General features: G+C 40.3%; 1 protein-coding gene across 1 annotated transcript in view; it reads left to right on the plus strand.

Moving 5' to 3' along the window:
* The window catches only part of LOC147610750 (starch synthase 3, chloroplastic/amyloplastic-like), a 118200-nt gene that overhangs the window by 17376 nt on the left and 76106 nt on the right, over positions 1–24718 (plus strand). The window contains exons 4-6 of the mRNA XM_086785224.1: positions 1549–1763; positions 1954–2224; positions 2357–2538. Of these exons, the coding sequence (XP_086641350.1) occupies positions 1549–1763; positions 1954–2224; positions 2357–2538 (668 nt within the window). The remainder of the gene's footprint in view (positions 1–1548; positions 1764–1953; positions 2225–2356; positions 2539–24718) is intronic.

The following is a 24718-nucleotide window of genomic DNA, read 5'->3' on the forward strand; positions in this document are numbered from 1 at the left end:
GTTCCCACCCACCCACCCTTTTTAGAGTACATCCCCGCAATGGCAGATCTGTTTGAGATGGTCGAGAGGCATGTGAAGATCCCGACACTCCCCACGTTCCCGGTGGACCGTCAGTTGGACGGAAGCCACTACGGCATATGGAAGGTTATGATGGAATCTGTTCTGGAGTCTTACACAGATTTTGTCGTTGTTGGGGTTCCACGGCCGGAAGTAGAGGAAGGGGAGTTACCGTCGATCCGAAAGGACCGGGAGGCTCAGACACAGATGTGGGATCGTGTCAACGCCTGGGTCCGTTCGTTTATCTTTCTCAACTGCACACCGTAGGTAATCAATCATGTAAGGCATATGACGCTGGCCAGAGGTATATGGCAGCATTTGGCCTCTCTTTACAACAGGGTATCGCCCATGAAGAGGATTTCCTTGGAAGTACAGATGCGGGTTATGAACCCTGCAAAGTCGTCGACGATGCGGGAGCATATTAACAAGCTGTAGGCTCTTCAGTAGGAAGTTCTTCAGGCTGGGAAGGAGATATCGTCAGAGGACATGGCCATAACGTTGCTGTCACACTTGCCCTCTCAGTACTCAGCATTTTACTCGTCTTTGATTACCAGTGGCTGGCTCAGCACCATCACGTGGGAGGAGCTTGTGCCCATTGAGATTGTGGAAGTGGCCGACTGCACTGCATGAGTTGTGGGACTTTTCTGATGCTGGCCGACCCACTTTGCTGCTGGCCGACTGTGATTATTCAGTCGTGGAGGTTTCTTGTGTCCAGTCGGCTGCCCTACAGCAGGCCGACTGCTGATGGGGGGGCATATAAATAGGCCCCCAGCCCCCATACCATTTTGTATCATACTCGCAAAACGCATGCAGAAAAATACAGCACAAGAGAGAGAGAGAGATATAGGCGTGTAACTTTGCTCTATATACACAAGAAGATCCCGTCTTGTGTTCCCAGATCTGGTCATCATCTCCGCTGCGTATTCTGACACTGCCTCCTCGCTCGAAGAAGATGAAGCATCCGTGTCCAACATCTCCAAGTGCACAAATGTAAGAGAACGATTGACGCAGATAACTCTTCAAAGATGCCCAACCAAGTCCGAGTATCCAGAGCATTGAAGCTTGAAGAGTCCGACTAATGCAGTGAGTCGTGGATGAGGTGGGAAAGTATTGGGCAAACCGTAGGAAGCGCTTGATGTATGGGTGTAGCGAGCATTATGCCCACCCGCATGATACATGCATAAGAGCAGCACAAAACAAACACAACCACAACCACAAACCGCGCCCCCCTCCCCCTCCCCCCCCCCCCTCCCCCCTCCCCCCCCCGCTCACCATCACCCCTTTTCATTCCTTAATAAGACATATCTGAAGGGCCCATGGACCAACAAAGGAAATCTGCGTTGTCTTATATGTATCTTAGATCTGCTTGTTTTCGCGGTTGTTACTCTGCGTATTTCTTCTGGTATCAAAACATGTGGATGGATGATGTTTAAAAGTTTCCAGAAGCTTGCCATTGCATACTAATATAGTGTGTTATTGCTTGTGCCCTAGTTGACGTACCCAAGCAGGCATATGTTCTCAACTGGGTGCTGGCTGATGGACCACTAGAGCGTGCAGCATTATATGACAATAATGCATACCAGGACTTTCATGCTCTGGTGCCTAAAGGTGTTCCCAATGATTTATATTGGACAGAGTTGGAAGAGCAGATATATGCACTACTTCAAGAAGAAAGAGAAAGGAAGGAAGAAGCTGCCCGTAAGAAGGCAAGTTGACTAGTTGTTGAGATCTGTTTTTGTTTCGTGGTAAAGAGGAAACCTAGGTGAGCATGTACATGGCACATTCACAAAGCACATGCATGTGCACCTGTGCATGTGTGGCTGTGCACTTTGGCAAGTGTATGTGGATGATTTTGATTAATTTTCTTTTTTTGAAATTCCAAATGTTATCATGCAGGTTCAACACACTGCAGAGGTGAAGGCAGAATTTAAGGCTAAAACCAAGAGTATTTTACTTAAGTCCCGAGCGCACATATTTTACACAGATCCAGTCGACGTACAGGCTGGCCAAAAGGTGACAGTCTTTTACAATCCATCCAACACAGTATTGAACGGAAAAGCCGAATTGTGGTTACGGGCGTCTTTCAATCGTTGGAGGCACAGGCTGGGCTGTCTTTCTCCAGTTAAAATGCTGCCTTCAGAAAACAGTATTTTTCTCAAGGGCACCAGTAAGCTTTCATGCACACAAGCTTTTATTATGGGAGCTAGCTTCTTGCCTTCTTGGTCCATCAAGATGTACAAGTAAAGAGCTCAAGTAATTTTTGGGGAAACATGAGTAAATCAAATGGTGTTTTTTGCAGTCAAGGTTCCACTTGATGCTTATATGATGGATTTTGTGTTTTCGGAGAGAGGGGATGAGGATGGAGGTGCCTTTGACAACAATCATGGTATGGATTATCATGTTCCTGTGGCTGGTGGGACTGCAAAAGAGCCTCCCATGAAGGTAGTGCATATCTCTGTAGAGATGGCGCCAATTGCTAAGGTATTCTTTCATTTCCATCAGGTGCTTTGTTTGTCACATGCGTAGTTGTTTTTACATCATTTGTGCATTCTTGTGAAGCTTTTTTGGGCTTTGAAACTCGGAAAAGAATTATCTCAAAACCTTGAAGCAAGCAAGCAGAACCTTTAGACAGGAGGTCTTTTCTTTTGTTTTTCGTGCTTGCAACCTGGTTTTTGTTTCAACAACATCTAGTCTTCACCAAACAATGAATGAGCTCTCTCTTGCCACAGATAGGTTGTGAAACGAAGCACTTGTCACTTAAGTCTCAGACAATTAAGGCCGTGAGAGAGGTAAGAAGCATGGTTTCCAAGGTTTAGATGGACGGCAGTACACACATGGAGTATCCTTAGTTGTTAGCTTTCTTTTGAATCCACAACCCCACTAGACCACACATCACAAGGATCACCACTCACTGATACTCGCACACCTTGGCATGCCTGCTATAAACCCAGCTTTATGCTTATATGAAATAGGAATATAAGCATATGGAACCCCATTAAAAGGCGGCCTATGACCCCATGTGAACTCCCATTAGAGTGACCAATGTATCTATGTGAAACGAGGCCCTATGTGAACTCCCTCTAAGACCCTAGAGGCTTGTATATTCATTCAAACATGCTGTAAAATTCCTTAAAGGGCTCATGTGAATGCATTGTGAAGTGATGGGTTTGAACAATGTGGCATATCTCAGACCTCTATAAAAAATTGAGCATACACTCCTTATGCAAAAGACTGAGGCCTTGTGTGAATACTCCTAGGATTCCCCATGGAACGATACTTTCAATGATTATGCAAATACCTCTTAATGAAGTAAACCCTAATAGAATCCTAACATATTCATTACCCTCAAGATTTCACATGTGTTTGACAACCCATAGGAACAACCTTTCGTGCAAGCCCTTATTGCCCACGTGAATACCTCTTGAAACCTTTTGAGGGGTCCTATTTGAAAACCCCCTGCAGACCATGTGTAAACTTCTCTTAGACAATAGCTGCGTGCAAATGCTCTTGAAAGAATCAACATGCGGGCTTGAGAACCCTGTGTGGCTATTCCCTTTGCAAATCCTAAGTGAATATGCTAAAAACCCTACTCTAAGGGCCCTATGTGTGCAAATAGGGACTCTAGGTGGTATTGGTTCATGTGTGATTTCACCAGTAGGAGACACTATGGTGATGGATATAGAGTTTATATTGAATTTGATGTCTCTAATTTGGTGGGGCCGGATAGAGATTGCTTGGAATGGGCAATGAATACAATGCTTTGTAAGATGGGAGATCCGTGTTTGTGCATGTACAAAGAGATCTTGACTATGGTCAAGTCATGCTTGATAGTAGGTCATGTGTGAGAGCTTGAATCAGTTTCTATGCATGGGCATTGCATGGATTTAATTGCATGTGACATCAATTATAAGCTGAAACATAGGGACCAGCCATCTTGAGCGCCTGCACTCGTAAATAATAATGTGTGACAAGCTAATAAGCATCAATACTATGAGATAAATAAGAAAGATTTAATAATAAGCTTTTTTCTTTTCATGCTTTTTGTCCTTTCTTGCAGATATAAAAGAGAGAAACTCTTATAATAAATCACACACACTAGCTCCACAGGAAAAGCATCCGATCAGCTCCTCTTCACCATCGATGCACCCTTCTCCCATCTGTACGTCCAGTACAGTCAGCACAGCAGTATGGACAGGTCTTGTACGGCCCGTACAGACAGCCCCCTATCTGCACAACAGCAATTCTACAACCAGCCTTGTGCGGTCAGCAGTATGGAAATGAACATCTGTCTGGCAAGGGACAGCACATTTGTATAGCCACTTATACAGCCTGCTGACATTATCATAGTACAGCCAGGATAGCTTCGTACAAGCCTACAGCAGTTTTAGATCTGTACGGACTGTACGTGCGGCAAAGGTGCTATGAAAATGCAAACCATGAAAAATAAGAGTTGAAGACTTGTACAAGCAGAGTCATATACAAGTAATCTACTCTAACTTGTACAAGCACAGTCATATACAAGTAATCTACTCTAACTTGGATTAACTCTGAGATCCCAAGCTCAGTTATACAGCACAAGGATGTAGTGTAGAAGTTACAAAGAATCAACACTCAAATGCAAAGCCCAAATTTTTGGCCTTCGTAAACTATGGGCAAGACTGCATGTTTGTATTATCGCTTTCAAAATAGTGTCCTAGTTTGTCGACTGGTATTTTGTCATGTTCATTGGGGTTTTGGTCGTCAACTATGTGGAATGCGTGGGTGGGGTGCTGCTCGTTGAGGCACGGATTTCATGGGTGTTCCACCAATTGCGCAGGTTGTCCATGATGCGTGTAAACATCCTTCTATAGTTACTATAAAAATCTGGTTTTGGGAGGGTGGGGACTCGATGTGGCATTGAATCGGTTCCACGGCCTAGCTAATATGTCGAGTGGGTGAAGTGCTTGTTGAGGCACGGATTTCATGGGTGTTCCACCAATTGCGCAGGTTGTCCATGATGCGCATGGATATCATTTTATAGTTGTTACTATAAAAATCTGATTAGAGTTCTAGCTATGCTCACGACTTGTTTTTTTTTTGTTTTCGTGAGTCAGTTCACTTATATTTGTGAGCTTTATGGGGTTAGGGACTGATTTGATCCAGTTGGATGCTCGTGCACCAATTGCGCAGGTTGTCCATGATGCGCATGGATATCCTTTTATAGTTGTTACTATAAAAATCTGATTAGAGGTCTAGCTATGCTCACGACTTGTTTTTTTTTTGTTTTCGTGAGTCAGTTCACTTATATTTGTGAGCTTTATGGGGTTAGGGACTGATTTGATCCAGTTGGATGCTCGTGCACCCTTAGGTTGAGGCCGAAAAGTGTAAATTAGCCTCAAAGATTTTTTAAAGGGTGGAAAAAATATAGCGATGCTTTATGATTTTAAAGGATCCTTTGACTTAGGTTTCTTGTAGGTCAAGAATGTAGATTTTCCTTTCATGCCTTGCAAGGGTCCTGATTTATTTTTTTCTAAGGTCCAAAAAATCAAGTGCAAGGTTCCAAGGCTTGGGGGGGGGGGGGGGGTGTTTGTGTTTAATATCCAAGATGTGAGTGTGAGGGGTTTGCACAAGGGTTAAACCTTTGGTTGCATTTCATGGGTTCACATTCATGAGTGTGTCTCACACCCATGATTGTAGTGTGTGAGTGGGTTTCTTGATTTTTCAAAGGTCTGCAACACCTAAAGAAAATGAGGGAGGACCTTTGATTTTTTCAATCACGTGCAATGAAAGAGGAAAGAAGGCCTTTAAGGATTTGATTAAATTTAAATTTGCATGTTGGACAATTGAGGGAGGAGAAGGCGCTCTTGGGAGATGTGACTAGGAGTAGCCTTGGGATTTCTGCCCCAAAGGCTGTGAGTGAGGGTGATCCAAATGAAGCTAGCCTTCAAAAACTTGACGGGCGGTGAAACAAACACTCGCACACAAAACACTTCAACACCTTTGAGGACCTGGAAAAGGAAAACAAACAGGGGGAGCTAGAGTGCTCCTGTAAACAGTACATGGACATCGATTGGCCCCAAAACGCAGTGGCGCCCCTTGCGGTATTTCTTTACTTGATCAAATTTGAGTACAAAGTACAACTTGTAGAATCCTCCACCAATAGGATCCCTTGTAGTTTCACCCAGGACTTCCAAATGAGAACTATTGTTATTACAGCACAGCACTGTACAACACCTCCTTGCTTTCCAAAGGTCTTCTCCATCTCTACCATGGATCCTTCAAACCTTTTCCCAAACAGCAGGAGGGCTGTACCATATCACATGTCCTTCCCTATAGCCACAGCTTGCATGTAACCTCCAGAAAACTATAACCTGTACACATGAGTCCAAAGACACGTTTTCCACATGAAACCAAAGACCTGTATCCGATAAACCAAAGACCTGTATCCCATAAACCATAGGCGTGTTTCCTCGAAACCAAAGTCCTGTTTTCTCTCGAAAATCAATGTCCAGTTTCCATGAGAAACCCACAGATACACCATCCAATCACAGTGCCAGAACCCAGAGAGAGAAAGATAAGAGGACGTGTCAAGCAACCCCTGAATACACGAGTTCAGGACGAAGAGGAACAACACATCTCTTCCATGAACATCCTCCCGTGCATCTTAGCTTGATCTTCTGTAGCCAAATCTCTTCAACAGGGCTTGCAATCCATGATGAGAGAGAGAAAGAGAAAAGCCTATCTCTAGTCTCCTGCACCAGGAAGGTTTGGGGAATAAGGCCACCGCCACCGGCCCCCCGTGGTTTGAAACAGCAGCACTGTCGTACAACAGTAGCAGGAGCATCAACAGCAGCCTTGTGCGGCTGTACAGTCCACACAGAGCTGTCACAACAGCAGCCGAGAGCAGCACGGAGGCATGCACAACAGCAGCCCAACAGAGGCACCATACAGCAGCGCAAACGCCCACATACAAGCGACAGCGCGAGCAAGGGGGAGGAGAAGCATGTCCTTGATGTCTCCAAAGAGCATAACCCAAGAAGACCTTTGAAGTTCTCCGCAGTCACAGCCCACGAGTACTCTTCTGCCGTGCAACTCTGTTTCCCACCTGTGCGCTTCTTGTCCTGCAGATCTGCGCAAACCTGCTCAGCCCACGAGTGCAGGATGCGATTCCTACAGCCAGCCCGCCTACAGCGTTTCTTGCCACAGCCCTGGTAGTCGCCTATGCTCTCCGGCGACCAGACACCCAAGGAGAGAAGCGCCGCGCGCACACAATGAATTCCGCCACCCTTCCCTTTTTAACAAGGATGCGATTCAGTTCGCTTTTCTCCAAAAACTAAAAGCAATAGCAAAAGCACATTCTCTAAATAACAATTATTATTTTTTAAACAAAGGTTTTAAAACCTTATAAACTTTAATTCTTTTGTCCCCTTCACACTTGGGGCAGTCCACCATGGGTTTTCCTTCTTCAAATCCAAACGGATGCCATTCACACTGTCCATCCTGTGCCCGTGCACCACCTACATATTGTCCAGAGAAAAACACAGGGTCGTAACACAAAGGTGATTTATGTTTTTCTTATTTTCTTGATGCAAGGGGGAGGGCTGATGTGAGTGTGAGGTTTGACCGTGAGCTTCGAAGGTTGACAATGACCGTGAGTGTAAGGTTATATACTCATGCATGTGTGTGAAGATATAGGATTTTAAGTAAAAAGAGACTACGTGACAAGGTGGTCAGGCTCTTTAGGTACTGTGCATTTGGTACTTGTGTCAAATGAGCACGCAATGTATGCATCAAGATAAGTGCATAAATTTCATCTACTTTTTTTTCTCTCCAAAATATATGATTTTAAAAGAATTTTTTTTGTGGAGCAATTGGAAAAAAACTAACTCGAGTGGCTAACGAGAGAGTGGCTAACGAGAGAGGGAGTCTTGTCTTTTGTCTTTCTGTTTGTACCTCGTTTGAGGGATGTACATGTTGCTCTACATGAGAGCTGTTTTGTAGTTTGCTTTTGCAGATGTTTTCTTTTAATATTAATGAAGAATATTTTCTTAAAATCTCACCCGTAACTGCACTCAACTTGCCATTTGAATCTAATGGCATAGAAATTGGCTTACAACTAGCCATGCCATATTTGGACATCATGTCTAATGCATATTGCCTTTGTGAGACAACCATATGTCCTTGGCTGTCCTAATAACCTCAATGCCAAGAAAGTACCTTAGCTCACCCAAATCCTTCATGTTAAATTTCTGCTTAAACACGTAACTGACTAAATTACGTGAAATGGATAAATCGATCTGGTTAGGGCATTCTTTAGAACTTACTTCAGGAAGAATCATCCAGGGCTGCGGTTGCGGTTTCTTCTTTCTCGTATCCATAACCTTTTTCCTTCCGAAAGCTGGCAAATCGGAGTCTTTTTCGGGTGACCATGTCCTATTTAAGGTGTTGCCAGATAGACGCGGGTATGCTCATTGCCTGCTATAGGCACATCATGGTTAGGCCCGAGTGCCACTTCTCCCTCCTTTCGTTTATAGAGAGCGGATTACCTATCTATTGGGGACGGAAGACTGAACGACATCCTGGCAAAAAACGTGGGATCTTGAGAAGACATTTCACACTCAACTTCCTCTCTACTTTCACGCCCAATAATCAAGTCATCCACATAGATTGTAATGACCACAAGACCCTTATCACTCTTCCGCACATAGAGTGAATGATCAGCATATGCCATATGAAAGCGAATGGTGATAAGATATTGTGCTATCTTATCATGCCATACTCCCGGTACTTGTTTCAAGCTATATAAAGCTTTACGCAACTTGCATACAAAATCAGGGTGACCCACATCTTTATAACCTGGTGGTTGATCCATATACAATTTTTCTTGCAAATCACCATGCAAGAACACATTCTTAACATCCATTTGTTGTAAAACCCATCCTTTTGATGCAGCCTTCGCAATAACAGCTCTCATGGTTGCCATTGTGAGACTCCCGTCCCCTCCGCGATGTCCCCTCCGAGGGCGCTGGCGGCGGAAGCAGCGTCAGTCTCTCGCGCGGAGCAGCGATCCACACTCGGGGCCTCACCCATGCATATCCGGACAAGAGACTAACCCGGCGGTTCCTTCGAAACCGAACCCGGATAAACTTCCATCGCCCGGAAGGCACGGGTGATTCCACCAGGAAAATCATCTAATCGGAGAATTGATCTAACGAGTTAAAGTCTTAACTAACCAAACTGATCCGACCGGACCCGAAAGTCACATGGTCAGATCAAGGAAGAGACTTGCAGTTGGTCCATAGAATCATCGCTTTTTTCCCCTTTAGTGAGACACAGCCGCCGCTGATTCCCTCCCACAGAACAAGGGTCTTTCTAGGACTTAATCTAACTAACGTAACTTAATCGTAACTATTTGTATCGCAAGAATCTCCCGATCCAGCCTAACCCCAATCGACCCATGGGTTAGCCAACCGCCCAACCACTGTATTGGTGGGATTCCTTTATAAAAATTTGGTTATGTTGTGCACGGGTACCGAGGAAAAGAGTTCTCTAGTCCTCTAGCCAGCGCTTTAAGCAAAATTCAAGGTAGTCATACCACTTACACACCCAATATGAAATTGCCATTTTAACAGATTCGGTTGTCTTTAAAACAATCTTTCAATGAAATCATAGTATTACTGATTATAATCCTTTCAAATATTGAGTCCATTGTTTTACAAAATATATCATCCGGACTCTCCGTTGAAGATCAGCTGGTCAATCAACGAGATCCAATATCAAAATTCAGTTCACAAAAGTAATTCTTTTCAGTTCATCCGTATCTTCCTCGACGTACGCATGGGTGTCCTAGCAACCGCAAGTCCGCGCATCACCTGGTCAGAACTCTCTAGGATCCTACTTAGGTGTCCTAGCACTTTACTCTGGGACTGCTTCGTCGGTCCTCGTCCATCGTACCGGAAGTGCACCATTTTTAACCATACCGAGGCCGGTCAAGACCTCGGCAGACTTTGTCACGAGCGACGTCTCTCGACGACTTGCCACCAGCTATTGCAACGAGTCTCTCCTTAGTTAATCACATACCAAATGCTTCCTCCAGCATTCTGGCGTAAAACAGTCCTTTAAAAGAAAACAGAGGTTTTATGCAAGTAGAATTCCCGGTTCGAGATTGGTTCCACAAAACCTTTTTTACGTAATCCAGATTTTCTTAATGAGAATCATTGATCTCTCATCAGGGTAATCTACCCATCATTTTACTGAATTTTCAACTACGTTTTTGGTGATGTCGGTTAAGGGAAAACTACGCTAATTCAACGGTAGACTATTCTCTATGTCAAGAATTGGAATTGGTCTCGAGGTTTTTGCTTGATTCAGATTCGAGAGATGGGCAAGTAGTTTACTGGTCGTCCTTCTCACAGTCGTGGTCTAACTAAAAGTATTCGGTTTACTTCTAACTTTGATTCCTAAGGATTTTCTTTAGATAAAAATCTACTGAACTTTTAAACGTAAGGAAAATTTGAACTTTATGAATTTCATTCCTTCCTAACCACAATAGATTAAGAAATCGTTCTATACAAGTATCGGGATTTTATAAAAATACTCTTCTTTCATTAATCCAATTTTGGGTATATATCAATTTTGTAATTTATCCACATAAAAATATTTGAGAATATTCTTTCCATCAATTTAATTATCAACATTAAAATACCATAATTTTCTAGGTGAAATTATGATAAAAATTTCTCTTTTGTCTCATCAAAGTTAATTTAAACCTTTTGCTACTTAAAATACTATAAAAATTCATCTTTTTCAATACCAATATCTATTTTTTTGAATATGTCAAAAATTTTGCTTTTTGCATTTAAATGATTGAATTCTAAATGTCCTGGAAATTTCTCTTTTATCATTTAAAAATTATTATGCATAAAATAAATTTTTTAAAAATTCATCTTTTAATTTAAATAAAAATATCAATTATTTTGAATATTTTAAAAATTTCTCTTTTTGCATTTAAATGATGAAATTCCAAATGTCATGGAAATTTTTCTTTTATTATTTAGAAATTCTTACACATAAATTTATCGTAATTTTTAAATTAAATAATTATGCATAAATACACAAAAATATTCTTTCCTAAATATGATCAAAATCATTCTTTTTGCTTTACATTTCTAAACCTACAATATGATAGGAGGTCCTCTTTTAGTATTATACATAAAAATAAGATATGTATTTTTTTTCAAAAAAATTTGCCATAGCTTCGTTGCTATTATTGATAATTTTTAATTTTTTTAAAAGAATAAAAGCTTTAAATGAAAATATGATAAAAGTTATACTTTTAAGCTTAAATTAAAATTATGAATTTAAATAATAATTTTAATCATAATTATAAATATTATTATGATTATCTCACTAGATTAAGCTACTTCAATATTTCTCTTTTTCCAATTTGTTAGGATGATCCATTTTCATTTAAAATGAGTTTCAGTAGTTTTTTAACTACTCATAAACAATCTGAAAGAATTAATCATTATTCATATAGCACAAAACCATGAAAATATCATTCTCTTAATCTCTAGCTCATCAAGCCTAGAGTTTAGTTTTAAAATAAGAGATTATCTTTGAGAGACATTCATTTGATAAATAATTAACCATAAAGATGACTACTCTTTTTTGAGAGAGAGATTTGCTTAAAGAAAGCATTACAAATAAGCATAAAGATTAACTTTTTTTTAATTAAACATTAAGACTCTAAGGGAAAGCTTGATTTGAATTAAAACAATCATTTAGAAATCTTCTCAAGCTTGAGAGAGATTGAGAAGAAAAAAGTCATTTAAGAAATAAAAAAAATCATAAAATCCATTCTTACCTCTAGGATTGGCTTGATTCTTTCTCTAGTAGTAGTAAAGCTCCTAATCAATCAATTGGTTAGCAAGAGGAGAAGAGAACTCCAAGAATTGTTGAAGAGAGAGAGACGTTCCAAGCTCCCCAAAAGTAGAGGAAAATTAAGGGATTATAAAAAATATGATTATTTGAATGTAATACTAGCATGGTATGGCTTACAGATGAGAATACAAAGGAGTGAGGGTCTATTTATAGGTAAGGGAGGTCTCTAAGCAAGTCCAACTGGGTTCTAGAGCTTTTCAGCTTCAGTTTGACTCAATGTGGACGAGATTTGGACTAGTTTGGCTTCCTTTTTTATCCTGATTGATCTAGGAGAGAGGAGAGAGAAAATATCTCATTTTTTTGGATTAAAAAACTCAAGGAATCATGAGAAAAAAGGCGTCTCCTTGAGATGACATTCTTTCCTTACTGAGGTGTCAAAAATGCATCATTTCCTTTAAATATCTCACTTTTTTACTAATCTCTTAATTTTTAACTAATAAACCTTGCACTCAGTCATCTTATCCCAAGACTTGGATTAATCCTATTGGTCCATAAGAACCTTAATTAAACCATAATTCAATTTTTTTTTGAAAATTTGGACCTTTAGGCTAAGGTCTTTAATACACATTTTTAATTGATTCCTAATGCACATTAGAGAATTTATTTTGAATTTTTGTTTCAGGGAATTATATTTTAGACATTAGGAGGATTTTTATATTAAAAAATATCTCAATATTGAATTACCTCTCGCTAGAATTTTTCTTCTCTCTAGGCAAAAACAAGAAAATAAATATTTTCTTGCATTTTGAAATAGGGAATGATTACAAGGGATTGAGGTAAAAGATTATTCATTATTCAGGATAAGGAGGAATCTTACATCCTCTCCCACTTGAAAAAGGTGAGATGTTCTCATCTTACAAAGTGGGAGTAATCTTTTACCAACTCTTCTTTTTTCTCCGAGGTGGCGTCTTCTAGAGGGAAGAACTTCCACTTGACTCAAAACTCTCTGAGGACTGTGCTCTAAGAACCTTCTCTCGAATGTCAAGGATTTCTTCAGGTTGGAGTACCATCTGGCCTTGAGTTGGAGAAATCAATTGTTCATCATCAAGCACGTGACTTGGGCTGGGTACATATTTCTTAAGCAAACTGACATGAAATACATCATGTACCTTGAGATGGGGAGGCAAAAGAAGTTTATAAGGTAGATCGCCTACTTTCTTTATAATCGCATACGGTCCACAGTATCTGGGAGAGAGCTTGTTGTACTTCCCTAAAGATAAGGACCTTCTTTTAGGTCGTACTCGAATGAAGACTATATTTGATTCTTCAAACACTCTCTCTGACCTCTTTTTATCTGTATACTGTTTTTGCCTATCTAATATCTTTACGGATTGATTGCATTTATTGGTTCATGTCATCGAGTATCTGTCTGGACATTTCGACTCTGATCAATGGGTCGGACTAAGTCAATGGTGTAAGGCAATCTTGTCCAGTCAAAGCTTTGAAAGGGCTCATCCCAATGCTTCGATGATAAGAAGCATTGTAAGTAAATTCAACCAGGTACAAATGGCTTAACCACTTCTTGGTTTCCCGGCCACAGCATGACCAAAGGATATCTTATATTACCTGATTCACTCTTTCAGTCTGGCCATCTGTTTCGGGGTGACAGGCTGTACTGAGATCCAAAAAAGTTCCTAATGCTTTGAAGAATGCAGTCCAGAATTTCGATGTGAACTTGGAATTTTTGTCACTTACTATCCTCCTGGGTAAAGCTATGCAATTTGAAGATCTCTTTGAGGAAAACTCTGGCAACAGCCACTGCAGTGTAGCTTTCTTTTACTGGAATCAGATAGGCAACTTTGGTTAGTCTGTCAACTACCACAAAAATGGAGTCGTAACCTGATTGTACTGAAGGTAGTCCAGTGACAAAATCCATACTGATACATTTTCACTTCATCTGTGGAATGTCTAGGGGCTGCAGTTTTCCAGGCATCCTGACTCTCTCTGCCTTGACTCTCTGACACATTAAGCATTGTTGCACATGATCACGTACATCCTTTTTGAGTCTTGGCCAGAAGAAGCTTTTTTTCACAGACATATACATTTTTATAAACCTTGGATATCCAGCTATCAGGCTATCATGGGCTTCTCTCAGAATCTTATTCTTTATTCCCACATCATTGGGAATGCATAACCGATTATTATAATACATGCATCCTTCATCCAATTTCTATCCAAGAACTCGACTCATTTCCTGAGGAGTCTTGCTTTCCTGCATCAGAAGGGTAGCAATAGGGGCAAAGAATTTATCCTGCATGATTCTCTCCCTTGCTTCACTGATCAATGGATTTGTCACCACTGTAATTGCAAGCAAGGAGGCTTTTCTGTTGAGTGCATCTGCCACCACATTTTCTTTCCTTGGCCGATACTTGATTTCAAAATCGAATTCCTGCAGGGTCTGTATCATTCTTCTTTGACGCATGTTGAGATCCCTTTGGGTAAAAATCCACTTCAAACTTTGATGATCTTTCATCAAGGTGAATCTTTGTCCCAAAAGATAATGTCTCCACAACTTTAGAGATTAAACTACTGAGAGTAACTCCAAGTCATGGACGGCATAATTTCTCTCATGTGTTCTGAGCTTTCTGGATTCATAGGCCACTACCATGACCTTCCTGCATAAGAGCACTGCCTAAGGCGAAACTACTGGCATCAGTAACTACCTCAAAAGGTTTGGTAAAATCTGATAATTTAAGGACATGGTTGGTTACTAAGGCTACCTTCAGCTTATCAAAGGCACTTTGACACATAGCAGTCCACTGAAATAGGGTACTCTTCTTGAGAAGGTTAGTTAAAGGGGATACTATCTGAGCATACCTGGGTATAAAGATTCTATACCATCCGGTTAATCCTAGGAATCCGTTGACTTCTATTACCGTCTTGGGTTCCGGCCACTCTACGACTGCTTGGATCTTTGCGAGGTCAGGAGAAATCCCATCTGTAGATACTATGAACCCCAAGTATTCCACCTGGTCAACAGAGAAAGGACACTTGCTCTTTTTTGAAAAGAGTTGGTGCTTCCTTAGGATTTCTAGAACCTTACGTACATGATCTTCATGATCTGCAGTATTCTTTGTGTATACCAAGATGTCATCAAAGAAGACAAGAACAAAATCATCCAAGTATTCTCTGAGAATATCCTGCATAAGAAGATTAAACATCGCCGGGGCATTAGTCAATTCAAACGGCATGACTCATAATGCCCATAACGAGTATTGAATGCCGTCTTCGGGATGTCGTGTTCCTTGATTCTGATCTGGTAGTACCCGGATTTGAGATCTATCTTTGTGAACATTTGGGTTCCACTTAACCGATCCAGAAGTTCATCGATCCTAGGGATAGGATACTTATTTTTAATTGTTAATTGATTCAATCCTCTGTAGTCAATATAGAGTCTTAACGTTCCATCTTTCTTCTTCTGAAAGAGAACGGGCGCACTCCAAGGTGAGACACTGGGTCTAACGAATCCCTGTTCTAACAGTTGTCTTAACTGCTTAAGTTCTATGGCTTTAGGGACTAGCATTTTGTATGCACGCTGGGCTACTGGCTGAGCTCTGGGGGTTAACTCGATCTCATGATCTACTTCGCGAGTTGGAGGCATCTCAGTCAGCTCTTTAGGGAACACATCTGTATACTCAACCACTTTGGTTCTTTAGCCTTGCATTTTATGTCTACCGGATTCATCTTAACGACATAAACAACTTGCCTCTTTCTGAGCCCTTTTAACAATTTAGAAGCCTTGACTAACTATAGCACTGGGAATCCGGAAATTCCAGTTCCTTGAACTTTATTCCCGTAGAGATGGTTCCATTGTGACAATGAATGTCAGCTTGATTCTTATAGAGCCAATGCATTCTAAGGATCCCATCATAGATTCCCAAGGGAAGGACTTTGAACTGGCAATCTGTTACGTTTCCATTTAGACTAAACTGAATAAGGTCTGTCTCTAAGGTGTATGAAAAGAATCTTTCCACTAGCCAATTCCACTTGCATAGGTTTTCTTGATTTTTGATTTAGGACTAACTTACGCAGACATCTTGGGGAAATAAAAGAATGAGTACTGCTTGAATCAATCAAAAGCTTGAATTGCTTACCCTGGTACTCTGTTGGAGTCTGGAGGACTGAAAATTGACGATTCTATCCCTGATGCTCAATTGCGGCATAGATCTGTCCTTTTTCTTCCTTCACTTCCTCAGCTATAGTGACGGCTCTAGCTGCTGCAGTCTGAGGTGGAACTCTCTCTCTTTGGTTTTCCCAGTTCTGGGAGGGAGTTTGGAGACTACTTTGCATGGAGGCTGCAGGCTGAGGCGACACTCTTTTGGGATTGCCTTGATTTTGGCGCGGGGGACCTTGATTGGACTAATACGAAGGAGTCTGTCTCTGAACTCTGGGACCCTGGCTTCCTTGGTCCACAGAAGGAGATGGACAATCCTTGAGTTGGTGCCTAAACCCCTGACAACCAAAACACGTGTTCTCACTTCAAAGCTCTTCCCTCTGCATTCTTGAAAGAGCCATAGTTCCTGAGAAAGAGCTTCGAGGAAAAGGTTTTCCTTCATTGTTGAAACTTCCTGTCTCTAGATTCTGGTTGGGACCTTGGTGTCTTTTTGGAGACGGAAGGTTAGAAGAACTTTCCGGTGTTTGGAATCTCTTGAAGGATGATGGAGCTGGCTTTGGCGGGACTTTAACGATGAAGGCTTTGGCGAAGTCCTTTGCTATCCTTACAGCTTCAACCATTGGAAACTGGCTTGGCATTCTTGACTAGAGTGTCTAAAGATTTGTTCATTCCCCGAATGAACCTGGCCATGAGTTGCTCTTCGTCTAGCGGTGGTGAGTACTTGAGGAGAAGAGCAAATGCCTGGTGATATTCTTCAATAGTTTTTCTCCCTTGGTTTAGCTCTAAGAATTCATTCATCTTGGTTTCTAAAAATCCGGGGGAATAAAATCCCTTCTGTAGATAAGCTTTGAGATCATTCTAGGACTGGGTGTTCCTACCCAGCTAGTTGGTGTCGCAATGGTTTCTCCATTCCATCCTAGCTGTTTCTACAATCTTCAGCCTTGCGAGAGCCATTTTGCTCCTCTCGTTGTATCCGATGACATTAAAATATTTTTCGATGGTCTCGACCCACTTCTCCACAGCCTTGCCCAAGTTCTCCCCTTCATCCTTGAAGGGACCTGGTTGAGTTCTGTGAAGAGCCTTGCGAACATCGGGATCAAGGTCTTCCTCATTTGTGAGAAGATCTGGCTGTCGGCCACACGGTTCGCTCGTCTCATGATTCTGTCAAAAATGATAGATTATTAAATTTTTATTTTGATTTCGTCAACGAGATGCTAAGACTTAAGAGGTTCGGAAAAATAATTGCTTAAACAAGATAAACGATCTTATTGGAGATCTATGACATATGTCTGAGTAACAGATCACTTATATAACAGGGGATTTTCCACAAAACATTTCTTTATTTATATAAAGGTTGCAATATGTACATAGAGCATCTCGGCTCTAGAAAGTCAAAACCTCCACGGGAAATGCATAAGACGGCGATACTGGGCTACAGACATGCCCCGATACAAATGTTCCCTCACTGCCAAAGGAGCTACTATCTTACTACTTGGGATAAAACATCTAAGAAGTCTATAGATATTGCAGGAAAGTCTGAAATCTCGAGGCGTGGGGTGACACAGAATAACACCATGAATCACTTTTAACCTCAACAAGACCATGGCCAACGAGATATTCTTCCTCAGCATCATGCGCTGATTGCAGGAGGCGTGGACATATTACCCTGCGTGCCACTTGTGCTTGCGAGTCTGGCTTGGTCCGTTCAAGTCGTAGCGGAAGATACGATATGCTCGAAAGCGAAGGCAGTAAAATCCTGTGACTGGGTGAGATCGGGAATACCGGATAAGCGTGGTACTTCCATCTATAAAACCAAATTCTTTGATTAAAAATCTTCATTAATGAAGCTTAAGGAATGAAAATACAATATGCATATGCTCTTTCTGAGTTTTTATTATAAATTTTCTGATAAGAATTCGTTTTTTCCTTATTGGCTTTACACAAAGCTCTGATACTAGCTGCGAGACTCCCGTCCCCTTTGCAATGCTCCCTCCGAGGGCGCTGGCGGCGGAAGCAGCGTCAGCCTTCGCGCAGGGCGGGGATCCACACTCAGGGCCTCGCCCACGGATATCCGGACAAGAGACCAATCCGGCGATTCCTCCGAAGCCGAACTTGGAAAAACTTCCCTCGTCCGGAGGGCACGGACGTTTCCACCAGGAAAATCATCTAATAGGAGAATTGATCTAACGAGTCAAAGTCTTAACTAACCAAACTGATCCGACTGAACCCGAAAGTCACATGGTTAGATCAAGGAAGAGACTTGCACTTGGTCCATAGAATCACTGCTTTTTTTTCCCTTTGGGGAGACACAGCTGCTGATTGCCTTCCATAGAACAAGGGTCTTTCTAAGACTTAATCTAACTAACGTAACTTAATTGTAACTATTTGTATCGTAGGAATCCCCCGATCTAGCCTAACCCTAACCGATCCATGGGATAGCCAACCGCCCAACTACTGTATTGGTGGAATTCCTTTATAAAAATTTGATTATGTTTTGCCCGGATACCGAGGAAAAGAGTTCCCAGGCTTCCTAGTCGGCGCTTTAAGCAAAATTTAATTAAGGTAGTCATACCACTTACACATCCAATATGAAATTGCCAGTTTAACAGATTCAGCTGTCTTTAAAACAATCTTTCAATGAAATCATAGTACTACCGATCATAATTCTCCAAAATATTGAGTCTATTGTTTTATAAAATATATCATCCGGACTCTCCGTTGAAGACCAGCTGGTCAACCAACGAGATCCAATATCAAAATTCAATTCACAAAAGTAATTCTTTTCAATTCATCCGTATCTTCCTCGACGTACGCATGGGTGTCCTAGCAACCGCAAGTCCGTGCATCACCTGGTTAGAACTCTCTAGGATCCTACTTCGGTGTCCTAGCACTTTACTCTGGAACCGCTTTGTCGGTCCTCGTCGATCGTACCGGAAGTGCACCATTTTTAACCATATCGAGGCCGGTCAAGACCTCGGCAGACTTTGTCGCGAGCGATGTCTCTCGACGACTTGCCACCAGCTGTTGCAACGAGTCTCTCCTTAGTTAATCACATACCAAATGCTTCCTCCAGTATTCTGGCGTAAAACAGTCCTTTAAAAGAAAACAGAGGTTTTATGTAAGTAGAATTCCTGGTTCGAGATTGGTTCCACAAAACCTTTTTTTCGTAATCCAGATTTTCTTAATGAGAATCATTGATCTCTCATCAGGGTAATCTACCGATCATTTGACTAAATTTTCAACTAGATTCTTGGTGATGTCGGTTAAGGGAAAACTACGCTAATTCAACGGTAGACTATTCTCTATGTCAAGAATTGGAATTGGTCTCGAGGTTTTTGCTTGATTCAAATTCGAGAGATGGGCAAGTGGTTTACTGGCCGTCCTCCTCACAGTCGTGGTCTAACTAAAATTATTCGGTTTACTTCTAACTTTGATTCTAAAGGATTTTCTTGAGATAAAAATCTACTGAACTTCTAAACGTAAGGAAAGTTTCAACTTTATGAATTTCATTTCTTCCTAACTACAATAGATTAAGAAATAGTTTTATACGAGAATATCGAGATTTTATAAAAATACTTTTCTTTCATTAATCCAATTTTGGGTATATATCAATTTGGTAATTTATCCACATAAAAATATCAAAGAATATTCTTTTCACCAATTTAATTATTAACATTAAAATACTATAATTTTCTAGGTGGAATTATGGTGAAAATTCCTCTTTTGTCATCAAAGTTAATTTAAACCTTTTTGTACTTAAAATACTATAAAAATTCATCTTTTTAAATTACCAATATCTATTTTTTGAATATGTCAAAATTATTTCTCTTTGCATTTAAATGATTGAAGTCCAAATTTCATGGGAGTTTTTCTTTTATCATTTAAAAATTCTTATGCGTAAAATAAATTTATCAAAAATTTATCTTTTAAATTAAATAAAAATATCCATTATTTTGAATATGTCAAAAATCTCTCTTTTTGCATTTAAATGATTGAATTCCGAATGTCATGGAAATTTCTCTTTTATCATTTGAAAATTCTTATGCATATATTTATCACTAATTTTTCTTTTTCTTAATTAAATAATTATGCATAAATACAAAAAAGTATTCTTTCCTAAATATGGTCAAAATCATTCTTTTTGCTTTACATTTCTAACCTACAATATGATAGGAGTTGCTCTTTTAGTATTATACATAAAAATAAGATATGTATTTTTTTTCAGAAAAATTTATCATAGCTTCACTGTTATTATTGATAATTTTTAAATTTTTCTAAAAGAATAAAAGCTTGTAATGAAAATATGATAGAAGTTCTACTTTTAAGCTTAAATTTAAACTATGAATTTAAATCATAATTATAAACATTATTATAATTATCTCACTAGATTAAGTTAATTTCAATATTCCTCTTTTCTCAATTTCTTAAGATGATCCATTTCTCATTTAGAATGGGTTTTAGTAGTTTTTGAACTACTCATAAACAATCTAAAAGAATTAATCATTATTTTAATATCATAAAACCATGAAAATATCATTCTCTTAATCTCTAGCTCATCAAGCCTAGAGTTTAGTTTTAAAATAAGAGATTATCTTTAAGAAACATTCATTTGATAAGGAGTTAGCCATAGAGATGACTATTCTTTTTTGAGAGAGAGATTTGCTTAAAGAAAGCATTACAAATAAGTATAAAGATTTTCTTTCTTTTAATTAAACATTAAGATTCTTAGAGAAAGCTTGATTTGAATTAAACTAATCATTTAGAAATCTTCTCAAGCTTGAGAGGGGTTGAGAAGAAAGTCATTTAAGAAATTAAAAAAAATCATAAAATCCATTCTTACCTCTAGGATTGGCTTGATTCTTTCTCTAGTAGTGAAGCTTCCAACCAATCAATTGGTTAGCAAGAGGAGAAGAGAACTCCAACAATTGTTAAAGAGAGAGAGAAGCTCTAAGCTCTCCAAAAGTAGAGGAAAATTAAGAGATAATAAAAAATATGATTATTTCAATGTAATAGTGGCATGGTATAGCTCATAGATGAGAATACAAAGGAATGAGGGCATTCTTTTCTTACTGAGGTGTCAAAAATGCACCATTTTCTCTAAATATCTCATTTTTTAACTAATATCTCTTAGTTTTTAACTAGTAAACCTTGTACTCAGTCAACTCTTCATCTTATGTAAGCATTTACTCATTTTTGGGTATTTTTTTAATTCTTTGGATTCATCTCATCCCTACACTTAGATTAATCATATTGGTCCATAGAAACCTTAATTGGATCTTAATCTAAATTTTTTTAAAAATTTGGACCTTAAGGTTAAGGTCTTTAATACACATTTTTAATTGTTTCTTAATGCACATTAGAGAATTTATTTTGAATTTTTGTTTTAAGGAATTATATTTTAGACATTAGGAAAATTGTTATATCAAAAAATATCTCAATATTGAATTATCTCTCTCTAGATTTTTTTTCTCTCTAGGCAAAAACTAGAAAAAAAAATATTTTCTTGCATTCTGAAATAGGAAATGATTACAGGAGATTGAAGTAAAAGCTTATTCATTATTCAAGCTGAGGAGGAATCTTAGAGCCATCTTGGCAACGGGGTTGAACCTCTCCTCATAATCAATGGCATAAATTTGAGCATAACCGTTGGCAATCAATCTTGCTTTATATCTTGCTAATACTTCTCTTTGAGTTGTGCTTTATTTTGTACACCTACTTGCATCCGATAGCCTTCTTGTTCTCGGGCAATGACACCAATTCCCAAGTCTCATTTGCATCTAATGCAGCTATTTCTTCATCCATGGCTTTCTCCCAATCTAAATTCCCAATAGCTATGTCTCATTCTTTGCACAAGTAAAACTTGAGAACAATAAGGTGAAGAACTTGGCCTTATCAACCCCTTCTCAAGCAAATCATTCACTTGAGTCATGATTTCCTCCAGTTGGGCGGCACTCACCCTGTAAGGAGGTTGGTTAGGAGGAGAGCTTCCAGGGATTATGTCAATACAATGATCCTCTGGCCTCTCTGGGGGGTAACTGTCCTGGTAGGGAGTCAGCAAAACAATCAGCATAATCACTTAAGAAATCAATCTTATCTTGATCTAAGGGATTTACAACATCATGCTCAACATTATCACATGCAAAGACCAAGTAAGAACAAGCTGATTTCTTTATTGCCTTGGAAATAGAAATGTGGCTTACAACGGGTATGGTACTCCCAGTAGTACCCGCATCAATACAAACTTTCCTTCCTCTATGAGTAAACATAACTTTCTTTTCTTTGTGCAAAATCTTGGGATCCAAACGATAATGCCCAGGCATCCTAAGTATCACATCACATCCCATAAGTGGTGCCACGAGGAACCCTTCATGATCCAAATATCCATGTATTTGTATGCGAAGCTTTCCAATGATGGGAGTGAGCTTGACTTCCTTGCTCTCAAAGGCAGCAACTGCATGAAAGTCCATGCCCAATTCCTCGGGCTTTAACCCAAGAGCAGCAGCCATGTGAATGAATATAAAGTTATTTGTTGAGGCATTATCAAAAAGGAATAAAGCTGTTTGGTCCTTTGACTTCTCCCAAGCTTTGCATAAAATTATGCTCTTTGGTTCATGTGTAGTGTTACCCTGAACATCGGGTATAACATTCACACTTGGTTTTGCTTCCTGCACATTATTATTTTTGGGATTTTGGGGGCATTGAGATTTTATGTGATCCTTGCTTCCACATGTGAAGCACTTCCCCTCTTTCATGCAATAAAAAATATGCTGTCTGGACAGCTTAGGGTCATCCTTTTTATCCCTCAGCTTCTTTTCGGAGTCCCCTTTGCATCCTTGGACTCGCTGGGCAAAAACTTAGGTGGTTGTCCACCCTTTTTATTGCTCATTTTCAGCTCTGAATTTTCCCTTGTATGAGCTGAATTCTTGTCTTCGTGGGTGAGCTGTGATACCTCTTGGGTATAGAGGTGAAAAGATTTTTCTTTCCAAGTAAAACAGGTCATACAAACACTCGCTAAAGTGCCAAAAGATACAAGTGCGACCAACAGCACTCAAAGACAAGTTTTATTTCAAAAAACAAAACCTATATAAAATCTCAGGGAGGGAGATAAGAGATGCGGGACATAAACCACTGTGGAGAAATGTACTTCCACCGTGGAGTACCGCGCTGCAAGTGGAAGAAAATGTGGTGATGACTCCAAGTCTCCAAGAAATGTTCTTTGGGCAACTCACTAGACTGAGAGGAGAGAGTCATCAAATAGGCCCATTCACCACCAAGTGTGTGAATGGTGTTCGACCAAATATATGCCAAAATCTGATGAGTGGAAGGAAATTCCCCTCCAAGAGTGTGGCGACATCGAGTCCTCCAAATGCACCAACAAGTAATAGCACCTGTGATACTAAAGGTCTCTAAGCTATTTGATGATTCTTGAGAATGTAGAACATGACGAGAGATATTAAAAAAACGCATATGAGAACATGGAAAACTAAATCATCCGGAGCAGCCTTGTATCCAAGATGCCAGCCTACCAAATTTGGCTACAGCCAGCAAATTGCACCCCAAGTAACATAACTGAGTTCCAAAGAAATCCGTCAGAGAAGCTGAGAAACACCTCTCCACACCATCTAAGAGAAGTGGCAGGACCAAAGACTAATGAGAAGTCTCCAAAATCCCATCTGAGCAAATTGCGCATGTGCTAGGAATGCCCATATCAACTAGCCAATTGCCCACCGATAGACTAGCATGTGATACCATCCACATAAAGGAAGTCGTCCTGTGTTGTGGTCTCCACAAATCTCAAAGCTACCTCCAAAATCTCTCCAAGAAAGCCGGAGAAATCCCCTGTGCATGCTAATGAGGGGCTCTAGAAGGGGGTGTGTGGATTGTCTAAGCAATGTGTGACGCCCAATCGTGGCAGTGTACTGAAAGAAGGGAACCGGCTCTTGTCCTTGCCGTAATGGAGGCCAAAACCACTCACCTCGATCCCAATCTAAGTTTGCCAAAGGTCGGTTCTCCCACATTCATAGTTTGTACTCACAGAAACTGGAATCAATCAACACAAGGTCAATAAACCTCCCCTTGCCATGAGAGGCAACCACCCTAATGTGTTGCCATCTAAGAGTATCAATCTCTAGGAATGAAGGAGGATCAATCCTGTGTAACTGGCCTGTGTCACCCACTCGGAAGTAAGAGGTGCCATAACCAGCAATTCCTCTGGTAACCATGAGAGGAACTCTTGTCGCGGTGAGAACTGGCTTGCCAAAAGGGCTCAGAATCTCCCTCAAAGTGATGATCCAATCTGAACAGCCTCTGTAAATGAATAGCCTCACCATTCTCGCTTCGTCGAGCATGCATGGAAGTGAGACCTCCTCCAATGCGCTGGGCAATAGTAGGGTCGGATATGTCACTGAATGCAGACCTCCAAGTCCGCATAGAGTGAGCAAGACCTGCATTCTAGCTAGCCCAAGAGATGTAAGATCGCTCACCAATCATGTGTCCAGAAGTGTCTTTGATGTGGGGATTCCAATTTCCTAAGGATAGGTTGTCACCCAATCTCCTCTGTAAGACTAGGCTCTGGGCGAATGAGGCATCGTTGGAGAGGATGTCAAACACGCAGTAAACTACGAA

This window comes from Cibotium barometz, chromosome 48, assembly GCF_041138505.1.
Source record: "Cibotium barometz isolate CiBa-2024 chromosome 48, ASM4113850v1, whole genome shotgun sequence".
NCBI lineage: Eukaryota > Viridiplantae > Streptophyta > Polypodiopsida > Cyatheales > Cibotiaceae > Cibotium > Cibotium barometz.